A 20,433-nucleotide genomic window follows, 5' to 3' on the forward strand; every position below is an offset into this window, starting at 1 on the left:
CTTCCTTAAATTACCTCTAGATAACATCCCTGTTATTTTCAAGATCAGCTTGCCTGTGGCCTTGCTAATCTCCAGGGGCAGGGAATTCCCTGGGTGAAATGTAGGTTGGTTGCTTTCCATGAATTCCTTATGATGGCTTTTGAAGGCTGGTATGCCTGCAATAAGCCAGTGTCGTATGAGATCTGGCTCTCTGGAACTTGTCTGAGCTGTAGCCCAGCAGTACCATGCCTTGTTGTTTCCTGCCTGCGGGGCAAGACCATGCACATAAAAGCTGCCTTATTGCAACGTTGCCTCTTCCCTCTTGCTATCAGTAAAATATCGCTATAGCTGACCGCAACAACGCCAATTTTTCTGTGCTAGAGATAATGTAGAAATGTTTTAATGCTTGGGATAGTGCTCTGAGCTCTGGGAGGCTTCCATGAAGCTTCCTTTTGGGGGGATTTTGCTGGTGATGACTGTTAATTATTTGACTTTACACATTGTCTAGGAGCCACCAGGTTATGGAGCAGAACCCCTCTGTGCTAACTAAGATAGAAACACAGGATACACTGATGGCTCTTGCCCTGAAGACTTCCCAGGCTAAGATGAGAGACAGCAGATGGAAGTCTATCTGGGATGACAGGGAAACACGCGAGATACAATGAGACAGTGCTGGTTAGCGTGACAGGCATCAATCATGGCACAGCAGCAGCAGCGGTGCTGTCACATGCTTTGAAAGCTTTGTGAGTGGGTGCCCGGAGCACAGCCAGCACCGGAGGGGCTCCATTTGGGATCAGAGACCCCCGTGCAGCGCTCAGGCCTCTGCCTGTAGCAGGCAGCCACCCGGTCTGATTTAGGGACTCTTTACTGTGTAATCCTCCCAGGTGGATTTTTCTTTTTTTAACAAATGAGCTGGTACTGCTGATACACCCCATGTTGGACCCAGGTCTCCATCCCTTTGGGGGTTACTTTGAATAATAACTTCTGCCTCTGCTTCGTGGCTCCCAGCCCCAGTAAAAGAAGGATCTCGATGTTCAGCAGTGCTCGCGCAAGGAGCCCAGGAACAAGGAAGAGGCGCTGCGGGGGAGAAATGACTTCATTTATTATCTGATACCTGCTGTGCCTCCTTTTTTAAATCTGCATGTCTGTGGTTAGGCGTGTCCAGCATCACACAGATGGTCTCCTAAGGGTGGGCAAAGGGACTGGGTTAAAATTAGATCTGTGCTCTTGGGCACTGTGTCAAACAGGCTCGCAAAAGGCCAGCCCAGCAGGGGCTGCAGTGGGTTGCTTACCTCACAAGTATGATTTGGAGGGCTCTGGTTTGTTTTTTGTTGTTGTTTGGTTTTGTGGAGAAGGATATAGATATATCTGGGCCTGCCTCTTTCACCTCTTACTGCCCTACCAGCTAACAGGAAAGCACTGGCTGGAGATGTGTGCTGCGAGTCCATCGGGGGAGATGCCCGGGTCGCTTTCAGGCTGGTGCACAGAAAAACAGGGACTTTCGCTCCGTGGTTATGCAATCTTTGGGAGATCATCCCTGCTGTAAAATAGCTACGGGAAAGAGGCTTTGTTTAAAAGGCTGCGAGTAAGAAATGACGGCTGTGGGGGAACACGTGGAGGAAGGAGGGGAAGGGAAAGGTTATTTGCAGGCAGGAGGTAAGGCACGGCGCTGTCAGACAGGCTGCTGTGTCAGGGCGGTCCTGCGGGAGCTGCAGGTCAGAGCTGATGAGGAAGCAGGAGCTGCCGGCCAGGATTTGAAGCAGACTGCATTTCTTTTCTTGGCTGGGCTGCGGGGATGTGACAAGGGTCCTTGTTGTGCACTGCTCCTGGCAAACCCCACGTGCGGCGTTGCAGGTGGAGCTTTGCCTTTCTGCTCTCAGCTGTTGCCAGCAGCCTCCATTTTCCAGTTGCTGTTTTGTTCACGCTCCTGGCGAGGAGGAGAGTCCGGACCAGCAGCAGAGAGGGACAGAAGCAGGCTGGGGTCCGGGGTCCTCTTGCCCCAGGATGGAAGCACGGACTCCTCACTGGGCAGCTGGCACGCTTTGCCCTGCTCAGCACAAGCACGCTCCTGCTTTGCGGTGAGATTTACGTTACAGATTATGATGTGCTCAGGTACAGTCATTAAGGAGGGATGAGAGAACTATGTAAGATAAGCACAGACATCTGTTCTCCCAAAATGCTGTCTTCCCCGGGTACAGTGCTGGTATCCACTTGGTAGTGCCCGTCTGACCTCAGCCCACAAACACTCCTGCAAAAAGCTTGTGCTTTGGCCAAAGGCATGCATCCTAGTTATTTTCTTTGATTTGAGATCTGCTCAAAATGAGGGAGAAAATGACGGAAGTCAGCATTAATTGCCCAGTGGAAAGGAGTTAGCCCTCTTCATCAGGAGGGAAGGACTGGTTTACACCGGAGTTGTAAGGGAACGAGGCTGTGCAAGCATGCCGTGTATTTCTGCGTCCTGCTGCTTCTGCATTTCCCCTGCACACCACCAGAGCAGGCAAAGCTCTCTCCACTCCATTGATACATCAAACCTGATAGGATCAAGGTCTTAGAGATCTTGTGTTCCCACAAGGTTGATGTAACTAGGACATACTCTGCTCCCCATTTTCTATTAACACCTGAGGAAAGGAGCTGCAGTGTGCTCAGAGGGCGCTCAAAGGAGAGAGACCTTAGCAGTGGCCCCCGCTCTTCAAAAACCTCAGCTGGTACTGGTACAAGAGGAGAGACCACAAAATACCAGGTCAGTGGAGATGATGCATCTCATTCCAGCTGCTCCTGGACCCGCTCGTTTCCCCCGGGAGATCGGAGCAGATGCGTTTCTTTGGGTGAGGCAAGCTTTGTGCTCTCGGGTGGTCTCGGTACTAAAAGCAGTCATTCCTCCTCACCCGTTACCTCCTGGCTGAGTCCGAGGTTCAGTCTGTGGGCTTGCAGCTGCCGGTTAGGTGGACGCTGTCGAAGGGAATTGGCCAGCAGCAGGGAGAGGCTGGGAGGCAGGCAGCGTGTGGGCAGTGCTGAATGCCGCCGTGGGAATAACTGCTTGCTGGCACGGGCACAGGCTGGAAAACAGGGAGCGGAGAGTTGTCCCGGCAGTACCTCAACCACGAACCAACATCGTGGCCACCGGGGGTCTTGGAACCAGCTCTGGGAGGGGAATAAATCCTCGTGTGTAGGGAGGAGCCCCGTGGGCCCTGCAGCAGCCAGGAAATTACACAGCAAAAGGGACCAGAACCGGCTGCTTCGTGACATCACAGGTCTAAAATTGCTAAAACTGGCTCAGAATGGGCAGGAGGGAAGGAAAACGTCAGTTTAAGGCAAGAAAGCTTGCAAAGGAATACTTTGCTTCCTTCTGATTTTATCCTGTGGTGCTACAGCCAGAAGGCAGAGGAATTGGCTTCCCGAGCTCTTTGTGTTCTTTCAGGGGCTGATCAGCAGGGTACGGATGGAGCAGGTCTGTCCTCGTTTTGGTTAGATTGTTCCTAAAATGGGGCTGCTGTATTCCTGTAGGCTTGTGCCTGGTGGTTTGCAGTGAGCCGTCAGTACCCTGGCTGCTATGCAACAGCACTTTGTTGGTTAAGCTTTACACGCATGCCATAACAGTGCTGGAGCTGTTGATTTTTATGAGACATGCAGAACTTGGAGGGTTCTTTGCACCTTGTCACGTCCTGATTAGTCACCAGAACTGCTGTGCCAATGCCATCCCCTGTATCACAGCTGAAAGCCGTAATTACACCCAACTAGTTCGGGTTTTGCTGCACCGTCTGCCTGCCCCGCTCCACAGTGGACCTTCAGCTCCATGCTGCTCAGGTTGCCGATCAAGTAAGTTTTGCCCATAATACCTATTACAAAGCAAAAATCTTCAAGTCGGTGTAATGGCAGAGCTGAAAATCCCTGCTTGAGCTCTGGCTCATTTACCAGCAGCAGGGCATGCGGCCGTGATTCTCAGCACACGGGAAGAGCAGAGGCACGGGGAGAAGCACGCTGTAGTTGTTGTACCAACAGGCAGGCTTTGGCGAGAACGGGGCCTCCATGATGCCTACGAGACTCTGCAGGAATTTGATTAGGCACAAGCTGGGAGGAAGCAAATCTGTCGTTTCGGCTTGCTCTCACTTTTTCCTTCACGTTGCATAGCCTCCGTTTCAAATAACAATTATTGGTGTCCTGCGTGGAGGCTTGAAATCTGTGACCTCCTCCAGCTGCAGGTCGACTTCTTGCCTGTTTGCTTTTTAATTTCCTGTTAGAAGACAACGAAAAAGTCTGCGATGGAGATGAATCCTTGAAATCTCTTAGGTCTGTTCTGAGTCCTGTGATTCTGGATGAGGAGGCTGGAAGTGAACTGCAGCAGCAGGGATTTCACTCTCCAGGTGACCCATATGAGTCACTGATGCACACTTGGTCCCCTACCCTGCTTGCTCCTGTGCAAGCCGTGCTTTTTGCACAAGCCAAAGCTTCCCCGAGACATAAAACAAACACACTCCTTGCGGAGAAAATCAAGCAATTGGCTGCGAGGAAAAGCAGGTGTTTCTGTACAAAATGGTGATCTCCCTCCCATGTTAAAGAGCATTGCATGAGAAATGGTAGAAGCTGCTGAATCAAGCTGCAAACTGTGAAAATTAGTCAACTTCAGTCAGTTAATTTAACATAACTGCCTTTTTGGCACTCAAGTTTAACAACATAGAAGCAGCATGCAATTTAAAAGAAAAGCAATTAATCTGTATTTGTGGTCTTCTGCTCACGGAGCGCGTGCCTCAGTGGCGAGAGCTGTTTAAAGGCGAGCCGTGCTGCTGGCAGAGCGCGGTGCCTGGCCATCAGCAGGGCTCAGTGTTTGTGTGGCAGAAGGGGAAACAGCTCCCACCTGCTCCCGCTGGAAAGAACTGCCTACAGGATCTTAGTCCTAGCACCTGGACTGCATTAAGGTTTGTGTTGGATGAGGAGCCCGTAACGAACGCTTACCCAGCACCAAAAGCCACTTGTGGAGCCCTGTTTAGTTTTGCCTTTTGAGAAGAAAGCAAGGCAGTAATTGCAGCAGCGCTGCTGCAGCGGGTGAGCGGGGCGGTGATAACCGCAAACTTCAACGAGAGGGCTCTGAAGTGGCTGCGCGGGAGCAATGGAACAGGTTTTGGCCCCACTCCAAGCAGCGGTTGGTCTCGGTGCCTTGGCATTAGCCGGCGAGATTTGAGCCCTGCGCAGGAGGCGAGCGCTCACATCAGAGACAAATTTGGTCAAACAGCTTCTCGGGAGGGTGGGGGTGCTCCTGTTTAACTACAAGGGTTTGAGGAGGGCTTTGTTCGTCCTTCAGAAGCAGAATGTGGCCTAATTTTTCAGGAAAGCAGGGACTGGGTATGAAACGGCTTGCAGATAGTTGGATTAAAGGCACGAAGTATTGTCATAGCAACAAGAGGGAGACCCCCGCGAGGTAGTGAATAGCAGTGAGCAGGTGAAAGGAAGCAGGAAACCAGCTCTGAAGGGATGAAACTGCTCCCAGCAACGCAGGTTTAGGAGCAAAACAATTAATTTAATTGAGTCTGGTGAGGGGAGAGCATTATCAGCAGCTTCCAGAGCTGCCTGGGCTTGTAGTGGAGCACAGCTAGTAGACACTATGGCCCTATAGTACTTCCCCCCACCCCAAACGTTAGACAACCTCTTCAGGTTTTTTTTCTTCCCAGATCTCTTTCACAGCTGTTGATCTACATTAAATTTTGCTGCCAAGTCTGAGGGCAGTTTTTAGTGCAAGTTACGATCCTGACGTGCTTCAGCTCTGATTTAAGCAGGTTGGAGAGGGACCTTCAACAAGTTGCAACGTACTACACCCGGTAGAGAATAGCGGTGGCAGCATGGGGCCAGCATTTCAAAGGGCAGGCACGTGGGGCTTTGGAGGTGGTGTGGAGCACTAACGCTGGGTTACGAAGGAGCTGCATACAGCCCAGAGCATGTGGCAGGAAGGTCGTATTCTGCAGCTAGCTTGTGCCTCTGAGACAGCAGAGGTGGCAACAGAGGACCAGAGGTACTTCTCCAGTCAGTGTCACTCCAACACCTCTTTAAAGTAATAGGTTAGAGGCCAAACTAACGGCTTCCACCCAATAACGGACTTAGAGAGGCCCACTGAAAAATCAGTTTGAGCATTTCTCACAACCCATAGGAACAGGATGACTGGAGCAGCTAGAACTCCCCTTCTCTAACTGCTTCTTCCCTCTACTGCAAGAGTCTCGAATTGACCTGACATGGCGAGAACAGCTGAAGAGCACTTTGAGCCTCTCGGCTAACTCCATCCCGTGTTGTGTAGTAACGTAACCAAGAGCCAGAGCAAGGAACTTGACTCTGGGAAATACGCATCTGATTCCCCAGTTCTGAGGGAGCTGCCTTACATCAGTGGAAAGGTTGATGAGCCTTTCGCAGAAGATGGTTGATAACTACATGGAAGGAGCAGGTTAATGTCCCAAGACAGTACACTGTAAAATAGGTAATTTCTGTGCACTGTGCATTTTGGGCTACCTAAATGAAGTTTTATGCAAACCTCCTTTCAGCTGTGAATGCACCATTAGGCTCCAGGGTAGCTGGTTAAATTGCACTATTGATTTAATGTGCAAGAATATTTGTTAGTGCAGTGAAGAGATGCAGCTAATGACTGCTGGTTTCTTCAGATTTTAGTCTGGCATACGAGGACAGAAAAGCCTGTGCTGGTGAACGAGGGGAAGAAAGGATTCACAGATCCCAATGTGGAAATCTGACTGTGCACGGCTGGGCAGAGACCAACACCAGGTAAGAGCTTACTGTCTTCAGCTGTAATGAGAAGCAGCAGTAAAGAAGAAAAATCCTAGACCATGACAGGAAAAAGATGAACTCTTTTAAACGTGACTTTTGATTGCAATTTTTCACATATCTGACCCTCCCTTGCTGCAAAACTTAGAGATTATTAATGAATCTCTCTTTTTAAAATCTCTAAGATAAGCTGCTAAAAGGGAAATACCTGGTGAAATCCAGGTAGTGAGAGTTTGGGCAGAAGCTACGTTATTTAAAGAAACGAAACAAAAAACTTGGCTAAGCAAGATGGGGTCCTTATTAACTGTACTGCTAAAGCACAAGGGTGAAAGATGTGGATTCGCCTACCTGAAAATGCCTGAGGGAAGCTAAGCCAGCATCAGTTAAAGCATTTTAAAGTCAGGCAGAAGCTTTCACGGAGGGAAGAATTTAATTTAGATCCACAAACAAGCCACACAAAGTCGGTGACAAGTAAGGGAGAGTGAGGATTAAATCCCACATGAGGCTTCATGTATTTATTTACCTAAGGTGAGCATGTAGTATCTTTTTGAGTGGAAAGGAGGAAAGCACAGGAGCACACACTGGTGGCTGACATCTCGATTATTTGTTCATGCCCTGGCTTCTCACCTTTAATTACCTGAGCATCCTGGTGCATTAAATCTTCTGCATCCCCAGAGCGCGCACTGCAGCTGGTTTGCTCAAGGGAAGGATGGGCTGTTTGCTTATACCTGCATCCAGACGCTACTGCTGCTCTTCATTATTATGGGGAAAAAATGTATGGAAAAAAATGTACACACAAATCCCTTTATCTGGAGTATCGAACCAGGCCTGGAGGGGTGAGACGGTTGCTGCTTGGTCTCTTCTCTCACACAGAGAAGAGCAGTGAGGGCTACGGGAAAGGGGCGGATTTTCTCAGCAGCAGTGTATTTTTAACCGTAATGAGCTCTCTTACAGCACATTCCCTTGGGCTGTGGTGATGGAGCCCTGCGTGCTGCAGTAGCCTGCGTTTGCGGCCTGTTGGCAGGACAGCAGAGGAAAGCCTGCGCTGCATGTTGTCTGCGCTATATATAGCAGCTTTGCAGAGAGGCCGTAGCTCTTCGGTGCTGTCACAACTGCTTTTCACCAACACCAGTTGCCTAGCAGCAGCAGTCACAGATCCGCAATCCGAGATGGGTTTTGGGTTAGTTCCAAGGGGTGGCAGCTAACTGCAGTGAGGCAGAAGGGTAATAAACATGCTGCTTGTGTCTCTGTTGCAGAAGATTTCTTCATGCACAGCCTACAAGGTTCCTCTCCACAGCATACAGCCAGCCAGACATGCAGTAGCCAGGACCTCTGCTGACTTCCAAGAGTTTTAGTGTACTGAAAACAAGCAACACTGCATACATAAACTACCCGGATTCCCCTGCCCTTCCTCCTGGACTCTGAGCAGAACCAGATGCTCTGGAGGTGGAAGAAAAAGCACAGAAAATACAAGACTGACATCGACTTCTGTACAAGACCAGCTGCCTCGGGAGCTGCTCGGTTTGGGAGAAGCGCATGCAGGGCATGATGCACCGAAGACGTGGCCCAGCTGGAATGGCAGTCTGGACTGAGGGGGCTGTTTTACAGGACCTGAAAGCAAGGGTGAGAACGCCCCCAGGAGCGTGTTGGCCCCTGATGATTGTTTTTTTCTGGAGACACACGTACCTGGTGGCTATGTGTGCGACAGCCTAAGCAGCTCTCTGTTCGTGGAGGGGACAGCTGCCTTCTGAGATGGCACCTTAGCCCTTAATTTTAAACCTACTTTAATCCGTGTTTATTACACTGCACAAGACAGGAAGGTTTTGGGAGAGGGTGAAAAGCAAGGCAGGTTAAACAAACCCATAACTATTTCTGTTTCTTTGTACCCCCTCTCCTTTCCCTTAAGCAGTTTTGTGGTTTGGGAGGGCGCTCTGACATACCTCTGTGTTCCTGGATGGAGTTATGTTTACAGCACATGGTTCTCTGTTCATCCATGCTAAAATAACTGGGGGAGGGTTTTAATGAGATTGTTGTGGCCCTACACCCTAATACTTAATCTGGACTCAGATCTTTGTTCTATTTAGCTCTCATTTGGTCCACGTGAACATTAGGTGTGGGATTCTCTGAAGGGTACTCCAACAGAAAGATGAATTTCTACTCTTAAAAAATAAAGTTAACTGCTTAATACTAGGGATTGAATGATAACCGCTGATTTTAGTGCATTTACCATCCAGGTGGATTGTATCCTTCAGCCCTAGCTCCTTTTTCAGAGCCATGCCACAGTACTGCAGGGCTAGTGGCGTGAAAAGCCACGCTGGAGCAGTTGGAGTTAACTTCTGATGCACCCTTGTAAAGGGGATCCTGGGCTTAGTCCTCTGTTTCTTCAGCCCCTGGCTTGAGGTAGGTTGAAAAACTGTCTAAGTAGAACAGTAGTTGCCTCTTCCCTGCTCTGTAACATGAAAGGAGCTGAGATAGCACTGAAGAAAGGGTATTTATTCTCTGATGAACTATTTTGCTCCTCAGTGAGAGAGACATGACTGAGCACTGCAGAAGAGGAACCTGGGTGCTACTACCTTGGTTGACTCTATTTGAGAGTGACAAACTTGCTGAGGAGGAAACGAAGGTACAACTTACCCCTTCTCCCCACCTCCAGCCCTTGGAAAAAAACACCAAAACACCCTTATCCCCTCTATAGCTGTTGTCAAACGTGATCAATCCCCAATTCTTTCAAAAGGGTCTGAAGCACAATTTTACTTTTGAGTTGAGGGAAAATATAATCCTGAAAAGAGACTGGGTTATTTTTAGCCCTAACATGCAGAATTATTAAAGCATTATAGATTTGTTAGCTTCACAGTGCAGGAGTCTCCCGTTGAACTAACGACTGTATATTTCCTAATATATTTTTTAAATGTTTTTTTGCAAGTTTTCTTCTCCCACTATTTCAAAATCACTGGGGAAAAGCTGCCTTCTTGAGCTCCCAGTCACAGAAGCCTTGCTATGTAGCCTTCACAAAAATGTTCCTTTAGATGCATTGGCTGAAGTGCTACTTGGATAGAAACCGTCTAATCCTACTGGCCACTAGCTGCTCTGTGGGAACAGGCTTGTTACCTTGCATTAAAATGGTAGCTCTTTGCACTCTGGCAGGTTTATTCTGTTCTTGTACTAGCATCCCAAGCTCAGTTCAGTCTGCATACCCTAGAGTGGAAAGAGGCATTTTTAAAGGCAAACAAAGCTCTTGTGCTATTCAAGTAGCTTCCAAGTGATGTCCTCTCCTGGCTGCATGTTTTGTTCACTAATGTTAGTTCCAGTCCCTGCTGAGTTGCAACCTTCCCACCTGGGAAGGAAATAACTTCCAGAGAAACGCGAAAGGATCAGGTCCTGAACACAACCCTGCTTTTATGCTCCACTCTCCTCAAAGTTGGTCACACGACTCTGGGCGGGCCCTTCCAGCTTGCACAGAGGCTACCATGGTCCTTGGCAGCGGAAATATATGTTCAGTAAGACCAGCTCTGGCCAGGATGGAGTGTATTACAGCTGCAGTCTGTTCTCAGTTTTAAATAAACTATTTAAATTTGTTAAATAAAATCAAGTATGGTTTTTAAGAGCCAGAATACCCTGCAACTCCATTATCAGAGCCAGTGTGCGTGCTTGGTGTTTCTCTCATAGCCTGACTCCTGCGGTTACTGGAACAGAAAGCAGGGGCTGAGCGACTTCTCAGAGACTCTGAACAGACTCAGAGCTTCAACTCGATCTCTCACTAAAAAGGTGGCAGCTCCTCAGTGACTGTGGAGCTGATGGGTTAAAAAAAACAGCATGTTTTCCTAAATTCCATGTTTCTCTTTAGAGGGACACAACAACAACAACAATCTATGATTTCACAGCAGGTGTAAACTAGAAAGTATGGATGTTATGGATGTGCTCCCCCATTTACAGCTGTGTGTGCAATCCCTTTACTTCTTGTAGAGCCAAAATCTGACTGCTGCTCCTTTGTAAGGGGGAATTTCATCTTCAGGTGCTTTAAAGTGAGGGCAGAGGTGGAAGAATGATGGGAAGCTCTCACTCCTGCCTGACCTGAAACAGAACCGTATTTCTGATTGAGGAAAAAACATATCTGACTTTTTAAAACTTTTTTTTTTTTCTTTTCTGAGAGAGAGATAACCTCCATATTAAAACTTAGTGGAAAAAAAGCTCGAAGTTAACTTATTTGACAACCAACTTGGCTTCCAACAAGCGAACAAGTCATGGCCTCTTTGCAGACTGAGTTGCTAAATTCTGCTTGGAAGCACAACAACATGGTTTTCCACACCCGGTTACTCACATGTTCACTGACTATTTTCTCCCTATCTAATCATAAAAACAAAGAGGCCAGTAATAACACATTTTTAAAGTCACTGGAGAGCTGGGCTCAGGTTTCGGTTCAGATGGCTTCAGTTCTCTCTCTCTCTCCCGCCTCCAGCACCTTTTTCCTCCCACACATTCACCAGACTGTCTGTAACATCATGCACAGTCATCTGAGCCACGGGTCCTTGGTAGTGCAGGCAGATGAACTTCCACATCCATCCACGCAACAATGGCCTCTGGTTCCTTCGGGGCCCATTCTCTCTTCTGAGCTTACTGCCAACGAGCAAATCCTTTACCTGGGTCTAGTGGAAATTAAGATGCCCAAGTGCCCGGGCCATCGTAATCCCCAGACATGCAACCAGGAATATTCAAGATGAACCAAACACGGGAAAGAAGCTCCCATCAGTCCACGTACTGGGTCCTTCCTAAATAAGGTATGTCAACAGACTGTATTATCCGTCCTGCAGTGCGTTCTTCAAAAATGACAATCTGCAGAAGAGAGGGACACGTAATGTACCTTCATACAAAGACCGAGTTACTTAAAAAAATTTGTAGAGGTAAAGGGCATACAGTCACAGCAGGGGAAGGAAGCATCAGTTAAAGAGACCAATCAATATTAGTCTGAGCAGTAACTGATTCTCCTTCAGCACTACATGATGCAGAAAATGAACTAGCACCAAATCAGATTTGTCTTGATTTTGAACTTGATGCTGCACTTTGAAGTTTAGCTGGCATCCTCGTCATGTCTTAATGGTTGTCAGAGCCACGTCCTCAGCTTTAGAGCAGCACCTTCCTTAATTTTCACGGATCTTAGGAGATAGCAGTCTCCTTCCTTTGTTGTTGTGCTGGTTTTAAGCTGCAGATAGCTAATTAATGCACTTTATGCATTTTTGGAATGTGACCCACAGCAGGATCTTTACTAATACAAAAAAGAGAAACCCGACCAAAGGCTCTCACCTCATTGTTTCCTTTCCATAACCAGGGGCCAGGAAGGTAGAGTGTTTCCTGAGGTCCAATTTTCCAGTAGCGGCCAAGGTTGTGACCGTTGACAAACACAACGCCTTTTTCCCAGCCCTGGAATCAGGACACCACACAGAATGACTGATGAAGCTGTATCTAGCATCCCCACAGGAAACTCAGCCTACTTTCACACTTGCATTCTTTCAAGCCACTTTGTGCAGGTTTTCCATTGGCTTTCCCTGTACAACTCCCTGAAGCCAGGAACATTTAAGCAAGCCCTGTTGAGCAGGAGTTACCCTTAACGCTCGCAGTATTAATTAAAAAGATAAAGCTTTCAAAATCAAGCAATTTGTGATTCATGGTCATACAGAAAACTTGATTCAAACAGGCGTATCTTTATTTCTTCCCAAGCACAGAGTGTCTTCCCTCACTTATTTCCCAAGCAACGGGACTACTGTATTGCTATTGACTAGCGTAAATTACAACAAAGCATAAAAGGAGAAGTGAATGGTACAATAATGACTAGCTTGAACCATAGGGGGTGGCTCTAAGGGAATGAAATCAGAGGAGGAAATTTAATAATAGTTAATATCTCGTCTTGTGTTCTGTGCAAAAGCAGGAATTTTCCCCAGATGCAAGACGTGAATGCTAACTCCCATGCTGTGTCTACAAAGAAGCGATTCTTCCCACACCACATGAAGAGATAGGGATAAAACTAGCACCCCCTTTATTTTTTTTTGGTCATTACTCTTCTGCAACAAGAAACAGCACTTGTGTATCAATGAACAAGACTAACCATTCATCAGCAGTTCTGCAGGGTCAGTGTTGCCCATGTTTTCTCATCAGGGCCACCACAGACTGAACAGAATTACCTGCCAGCTTTAGAAGGCTTCTGCACTCTCAAAATAATTTGCTTTCTCAAAGATCAGAGGAAGACTACAAGACAGTGGCGTTGACTCATTCAGAGGTATTACACAAAGCCCTCTCTCATCAGCTTTTTGAAAACCTTGAAGGAAAAAATGGTGGGGAAAGACAAAGACTTGCCTGTAGCTTCAAGAAAGTATCCTGTGGCTGATGCTCTATCCACAGCCTTCCACGAAAAAAAGCAGGACCCACAAAGTAATCTGGGACCGCACTCCATCCAGCAACATGCTGCAAGCTGTAAGAGAACCACCAGACATAGCTAACAGCAGGGAAGCATCAGGCAGCATTGGGAGATCCAACAGAAGCCTGAGGATCATTTCAAACCCCTGCTTACAACGTGGATGAGCTTTTTACAACAAGGTATCTCTTTCCATGCCTGATATGCCAGGCAGTTTTTTCCTACTGGTAGAGCCTGAAGGTAATGCTGCAAAAGCACGGAGCCATTTCGCTACTGTAAACGTTCATGGCAAGCACCTAGTTGCTATCTCCCCTCCACTTAGGGTAAATGTAGTGGTGGTACACGTCTCAGTCTTCATTATCCTCGCCACAATACTGAAATGCAAGTCCTCGGTAAAAGAAAAGGATATACGGAGCTCTCTGTCTCTAGCACCGTACTGCCAAGTGACCATCTCTGCTTCACGCTGGCTGCTGAAGCGCCCCATCCTGCTTCAAACAGGACAGTACCTTGGTGTAGGCTTTAAATGCACGTGGCCTGCGCAGTCTAAACTAAAACCTGCAGAACTAGTACAATTCAAAACAGACCTTCCTGCCCTAATAGAACACAGCAAGCTAGTTGTTATTTTATTTTTTTATTTTTATGATAACCACAAAACCGAGGCTTCCTAAGGCACAGACTGTGAAGTTAGGCTCAATGCAGATCAGCAAAGCTGACACATTCTTTACAGGTGACTGGAATTTGAACTGCTCTTTGCATTTACATGTTATGGCAATGTGTTCAGGAAACGTTAAGACAGCACTCGCATTACTGCATAGAGCTGATGATCAAACAACGATCTAGTCAGGAGTATCTGAATACTTGGCTGGAATCATTACCAACCCTTCAATACACACAATCCCAGGCATTTTTCTTGCACGCTCTCCATAGATCTACTGTCCCCTAAAATTGTGCTAAAGCTCTAGCTGCAGGACTAACAACGGCCGACTGTGTTTGGGATCAAATGTTTGGGATTATGCTGAAGTTGTGTCATGCAACTAGTAACTGGGTCTTAATCCTGTTTAAAGCAAAGGAAGCTTAGTCTGCCAATCTACAGACAGCATTTTAATTTTGTATGCAATTAGAAGAAACCAATCCTATCACGGAACATGAACACATCTGTGCAAGTTTGTGGTAACTGGGGGCAATCTGACATTACTTCTTACCTGTGGCAACAATTTGGGAGCAGAGGACAAACAGAACAGCAAATAAGGAGCGTAGAAGTCCCACGGAAGCCTTGAGCTTGTGTCAGAACACGTTCCTTCCAACCCTTATGAGCTGCATCTCTTGGATTCAGGGAATTTATTGATCCAGTGCAGCTTGACTGCTACTGAATTATTCAGCTAAAAGCCTACGACAATTCCTTTCACAACACCACGCGCTCCATCCTCCTACGCAGCGACTGTAAGCTGATTGTGTTTCATTGCTACTGGTCAATTGCCAGTAACTGACTGCAGCGTTGACTAATCTTGCTTTTTGTTTGGGCATGGCAGGTCACTCGCTGTAATGTCCCTCACTGGAAATACTCTTCTAAAACAACTCTGCAGACAAAGGTTATGCAGGTTACCCCATCAATAAGAGTCCTTCATGTAGTACCCCAGCACCTGTTAAGTTTGTCCTTAGAAATTTCAAAATGTGTTTTTTTTTTTTTCCTTTTAAAAGCCATTTCAGTTTAACATCGCCTCCCTCTCCTTCCTACATAAAATGTGGGAGCTGTGATATCTTAGGGGATGCACATGTGTTATCTTCTTGTATTAACAACATAACTGAAAATAGTCTTTTTGGAACATTGGCCGGAGTCCACAGGGCATCTGTTGCCTTAAACATTTGCTAAGGTTTCCTAACAGAAACCTAACAGAGGCTCCTTGACTTACCCTGCAAGGCTTATTCAGTCTTCCTTGAATTAAAGCAAAATAACTTTAAAAGCATGTAAGAGAGGAAGCCATCTGGACTTGTTAATGTACTATTAGTAGCTTGCTAGAATTAATCCTTCCCTCATGAGTTTGAATTACTAAATGTATCAGCCAGACTGCTAATTTGAAGCAAGGCACCACCTTCTCCAACATGTGGGTGTGCTGGGATCCACCCCTTTGGGTAAGCCACACTTTTACCTACCCGATCTAATCCTGCAATACAGGCTGTGAGGAAGTCTTTAAACCCTCCACAGTGGGAATACATTTTGCCCCTCAGTAATGGAATGAAGAAAGTGGTACAATTGTCTGCGCTATTTTGGGCAAAGGTATCATCAAGGAACTTCCAGCGCAAAAATTCACTAACCTACGTGTACGTAGCATTGCCTTTCTGATACACATTTAACTGCTACTTATTAGGTTTTGTACTGCTGCTAAACAGTTTCAAATGAGCAAGAAAAATCTTTAAAATCCCACAAACCTTTTCATGAAGCCAGGTTTCATCTCCAAACTGTAAATCTTGAAGTTCCTCAAAGGGGTTTTATTCAAGAAGACGTCACCAATTAAGCCTGCAAGAGCAATGCGGGTAATGAAGAGTTGAAAAGCAGCTAAAGCTGATAGATTTTCCTATTTGAATGCGAGGAACAGCAGGAGATGGAAAGCAGCCACATTCTGCAATGGAATTAGAGTCCATATGGTCCCATTGCTCATCCAGACTGAGTGGAGAACATTACTATACTTTGGCCTCTCCACTCCCTCCTTTGCTTTAACTCACTAAGCCATTAAACACCCTCCAAGCAGAAAACATTGCTGGCACGCACAGCAGATGGGGATTTGTTGTTGCAGTTTTTAGTTAGCTGCCCATGTATAGATTTTTTAAAGCAGTAGATCAGTTACTTCTCTAATAGAAGCAGCAAAATTTAATAGGTGAAAGCACTAATGTCCAGTGCTTATCCACTGTTTTTCATCCAAAGATCTTAAGACACTTTAACAAGTAATTTACCTTTAGCCCTCTCTTGTTAGGTAGTCTCCATGTAGCGGTCAAATCTTGGTCCTAGTCTAAGCCCCCTAACTACAGGACTGCAGTTGAGACTGCCTAAGCAGCAGAGGCTTTATATACCTCCTCTGCAGTAAAATAAAATTAGTACAGTCACATGCCTAACTCCATTAGTCTATTTTGTATACATTTCCCCACTAAAATAGAATCCTGGGGTTTCAACCTCTTCCAGCTCCACAATTCTATGTAATGGACTTGAACATTTTAGCAAACTCTGCTCAACAGGATGCAATTCATTCCTCCTGAATGTGTTGAATATTGTGTGAGTTTTAAAATGCCATGATCCTTCAATCTCAAACCCCAGGGGAAAGCATAGATTAGAAAAGGTCTTTTCTGTCTGAAGTAACACACAGAGCAAGAGAAATGGGTACCCTAACATCACCAGGCGAAACTGGAGTAGAATAAGATTCACTGATGGCTTTGTTTTTTGTTTTTTTTTTTGTGTGTTTTTTTTTGTTTCATTGTTTTTTGTTTTTTGTTTGTTTGTTTGTTTGTTTACAAGTTCCCTCTGTCTTACTGTCCCCCTGACGTCCTGACTATAACTAGGATAGCTACACTGGGTCTTCAGTTTGATTCTGTGTAAAGTGCTTAAGAAAGACAGTTTTACAGTGGTAGAACTATCTAGGACAGTTTGAGGCTCCATGAACAAAGAACCTAACTTACCTTTCCTCTGTTCATTCAATGTCAGGCCATAATTGACACGACCACGGTTCTCTACTAAGAGTCTTAGCTGCCTGAATCCCTGAAAATAAAGAAAAAAAGAAATGGAAGAGCATCAGCTAGAAAAGAGCACAGCATGTGCTGCATCAGCCGTAATGCTTGATAAACAAAGGTCAGTAGAGGTGTTAAGAAGATGAGGTAGCAGCAGTACCTTTGACAGTTGCATTCATCTATTTGCTGAGGAACTCAGTCTTTTCAAAAAAGGTTTCTGTTTTTTCCTTTTCCATTGAATTTTTAAGTACCATTTTGATTTCACACACACACAGCCAGAAATGGAGTTGGACACAGTGCAGGCATGTAGCTTTGCCATGAGTCATAAGAACAACATCTAGCACACACACCCACTCACACAGTCCTAGAGGCCATGCACAGCTCTGTTGACATGCATCCAATCAATATACTATTTTTATTGCCAGCTTCTGCCAGCTTAAGGTTACTGTCAGAGCTAGAAGGAGACGTTCCCCCTTGTTTCATTTGAGACCCAACAGGTGCAAGAGCCCCCAAAGCACCTACTTTGTGCTGAGGAAGACGAACATGGACTTCACCTGCACAAACAGAGTGCCTACACTTGATGTCTACAGTTTGTGGGTGTGGCGGGAAGACTGGCAAATTTTACACAGCAGGGACTGCACTGACTTGGATCTGCTCCATGGCAGAGTATTCAAAAAACATATCTAAATTGCAAAGAATAACTTGGTAGTGAAATCGTCAGTAGTGAAACTGTGTCTAGTTATGGTATAACAGCTGTTCTGTGCCAGAATACCATCCTAGCTAGTTAAGTGGGGTACGTGGGAGGTGCCTCCTTGAGAGCTACGTCTCTTTAGAGGTCTTGGTTCTGTTACCCACATACTATTGCCACGAGCAATCTCCAATTAGTTACCTGTCCTTCAGGAAGGGAGAGCTCCACGGTGGTGTAATCCAGCTCACCAACATACATGGTGTTAACAAACACCTGCAGAACAGAGCACAAGGGAGGAGAGCAACGTCTAATCAATTATACTATAATCATGTGTTGCATTGGTTATTGGAGCTGCATTTGGGGAGAAAACTGTTCCACAACTGTTACTGATCCAGTCTAAGTGGAAAAAAAGATTCACAAACAACATTTACCAGAACATTCAATATTCTGATATTTAAAGACGTTCTTATTGTTAGTAGACCTCAAGCTGAAAGGGTTGGGACTTAACTGAGAACTGAGAGAACAAGTCACATCTCTAATTGAAAACCTCACATTTATTTTACTTCATGGTTGGCCCACTTTCTGCCCAGCTGCCAAGACCAAAGCATTGACATCTGTGTGAAGTTACTCACACTTGCCCCGTCCTCCTTACCTGTGCTCGGTCACGGACATGGTCCCTCGAATGCAGGTGTCCACCACCAAATATGACAGTCTCGTAGAGTACATATCCATAGGACTGCCCACTGCTATCATTCAGATGGAGGTTCTCCATGTTAACTGGAAACTCTGATTTAATGGGCTGCAAAGGAGAAACACGTTTAATGTCAGATGTGGCCTCTGAGCATCAACAGACCACTTAGTGGCAATTCATTGAGATAGGTGTTCCACTCTGCCACAGATTACATCGACCCTGTAAGCCTCCAGAGATCTGTCCCAACCTGAATTACCTTACAAACCCCATAAAAGCTACAGCAACGAAGACAAGGCACCAGGAAAGGGAGCCAAGGACTTGCAAAACTGGAATCCCAAGAGAACAGAAGTAGCAGTAAAAAGTCTAAGATAAAAAGATATGTCTCCTTTGCATATCCTTGACAAAACATTCCCCACCCTTATCGTTACAGGATAACATGCCAGTGCACTGTCTTTTCCACCTAAGAGGTGATGCCTTTTAGTGCTGAGATGCATTAAAATTGGTCGTACTACCTGTATAAGAGATGGTAACACATCCCAGAGGGAGATGTATTGATGCAACAGGATTGCACCGTATGATGCCTTGCTTTCAATCATGGGAGGGAGAGGAAGAGGCTGGCCTGTGATGCAAAAAGAAAGATGGAACAACTATTTCAGATGCATAAGGTCAACACAGATTTAAGGCCCCTCCAGACTTCATTTGATCATCCTTTCCATTACAAAGCCCTATATCTGCTGCAAAAAAAAAAATAAAAAATTACACAAGTATGAGCATTGGGTGAGAACTATAGTTATTCTGCAACAATGGCCACCTATCTGGTCCTGGAACAGAAAACACTGAGGTATAGTAAGTAAGATATAATATAACCAGTGGTGTTCCCTTCAGATTTGCACTTCCAATTAGCCAACATACACTTCCCGACAAAGACAGAAGCTGCTAAATGCTACCTGCCTGCTGATAGCAGACAAAATACCCGATGTCCCTGGCCCTCCCTCCCATCCATTGGAAAATGCTCCCAGACAGCCAACCAGAGCCACAGGGCCCCAGCAGAAGGGCCAGTTTGAACAAGTCTCTGATTTAGTGCCGTAGGCTAGAACAGCATTTTGGCTCTTGGATTTATAATTACCAATGATTGCACTGAAGAGTTGTCGAAGCTTGAAAAATTTGGATGTGTAGTCTCCAGCCTCTGTCAGCACAGCATCGTAATCTGAAAAAAAAAAGCACACATCTGGGATGGCCTTCACACACACTGTCATCTAAGAAGTAAAAGCCCAAGACAATTAGCATCATGTTATGGAAACTCAGTCTTCTATCAGCGTGAATGTGGCTAGACAAGCATACAAATTCTCCTAATTTGCAGAAGGCCCACTTACTGGGGAGCAACATCCTTTGACAGATCTAACTTGCACATGTGTCCATAATTTCACCCAGGATCAACTTTCAACCAAGGGCTGCTGGGATGAAAAGAGCTTTACAATACAATGTGACTTGGTAAAACAAAAGACATAACAGTATCTCAGATCACCAGATTTCACTAGAAAGAAGAGCCAGCCTGGACATAACATGAAGCAACACAATCATCTCTGACTTCTGTTCCCAGTCCAGAACGAGGGGATCCTCCACACCCTGGAATGGGTCTGGAAATAGGAAACCCTAATGTAAACCCCCCTTTTAGACAGGCATTTGCTTTTGAGCCACATTCCCATTCATCTCTCCATGAGAGGAGATCATGGAGAGATGTACTGATCATTTCTCCAAGCTTCTGTCAACTCTAACTAGCCCAAAGGGGAGCCTGAGCTGCACTCTCACAGTCGGTGCATGGGCAAGGCAGTGAAAGAAAACTCACCGTAACTGGTGACATCTGACTTGTATTCATCAGTCTCCAAAGCACCGTTCATGAAGCCAAAGTTGGTGCCTCCATGAAACATGTAGAGATTGATGGATGCTCCTAATTTGAGGATGCTTGCTACAGTATTCACCATTTCTGTAAAGGAAGGGCAGTGCCAGGAAGACCACAGACCAAGAAGCTAGACTAACACTCTTCCAGCAATTCAAAGCAGACAAATATTCTGGTCCTTGTCAGTCAGTCATGCCTGTGTAATTACAGTGATTTGTATTGTGATTCATGTTTTGCCCTCATTAAGGGCAGCATGTCCACTGACATACTGGGACAGATTAATAAATGCAAATATACTTCTCATA

At 46.0% G+C, this 20,433-nt stretch overlaps 2 protein-coding genes across 6 annotated transcripts in view; one reads left to right on the forward strand and one right to left on the reverse strand.

Annotated features, from left to right (window-relative positions):
• B3GAT1 (beta-1,3-glucuronyltransferase 1) overlaps positions 1 to 9,348 on the forward strand; it is a 36,906-nt gene extending 27,558 nt beyond the window's left edge. For 4 of the 5 annotated variants that reach the window (XM_040534540.1, XM_040534541.1, XM_040534542.1 and 1 more), the window contains 2 exons: positions 6,618 to 6,735; positions 7,992 to 9,075. In XM_040534540.1, the coding sequence (XP_040390474.1) occupies positions 6,618 to 6,704 (87 nt within the window). In that variant the 3' untranslated portion in view covers positions 6,705 to 6,735; positions 7,992 to 9,075. Of the gene's footprint in view, positions 1 to 6,617; positions 6,736 to 7,991; positions 9,136 to 9,258 lie in introns of those variants that run through there. The other variant, XM_040534539.1, reaches the window with a different exon arrangement.
• A 1,499-nt stretch (positions 9,349 to 10,847) lies between these two features.
• Positions 10,848 to 20,433, reverse strand: part of LOC121058679 (beta-galactosidase-1-like protein 2) — a 28,218-nt gene continuing 18,632 nt past the window's right edge. Inside the window, exons 10-19 of the mRNA XM_040534538.1 lie at positions 20,078 to 20,215; positions 19,358 to 19,438; positions 18,744 to 18,850; positions 18,193 to 18,339; positions 17,742 to 17,813; positions 16,805 to 16,883; positions 15,566 to 15,653; positions 13,081 to 13,195; positions 12,034 to 12,150; positions 10,848 to 11,565 (exon numbers count right to left, since the gene is read on the reverse strand). Coding sequence (XP_040390472.1) covers positions 11,479 to 11,565; positions 12,034 to 12,150; positions 13,081 to 13,195; positions 15,566 to 15,653; positions 16,805 to 16,883; positions 17,742 to 17,813; positions 18,193 to 18,339; positions 18,744 to 18,850; positions 19,358 to 19,438; positions 20,078 to 20,215 — 1,031 coding nt within the window. The 3' untranslated portion in view covers positions 10,848 to 11,478. The remainder of the gene's footprint in view (positions 11,566 to 12,033; positions 12,151 to 13,080; positions 13,196 to 15,565; positions 15,654 to 16,804; positions 16,884 to 17,741; positions 17,814 to 18,192; positions 18,340 to 18,743; positions 18,851 to 19,357; positions 19,439 to 20,077; positions 20,216 to 20,433) is intronic.

Source organism: Cygnus olor, chromosome 22, assembly GCF_009769625.2.
Source record: "Cygnus olor isolate bCygOlo1 chromosome 22, bCygOlo1.pri.v2, whole genome shotgun sequence".
NCBI lineage: Eukaryota > Metazoa > Chordata > Aves > Anseriformes > Anatidae > Cygnus > Cygnus olor.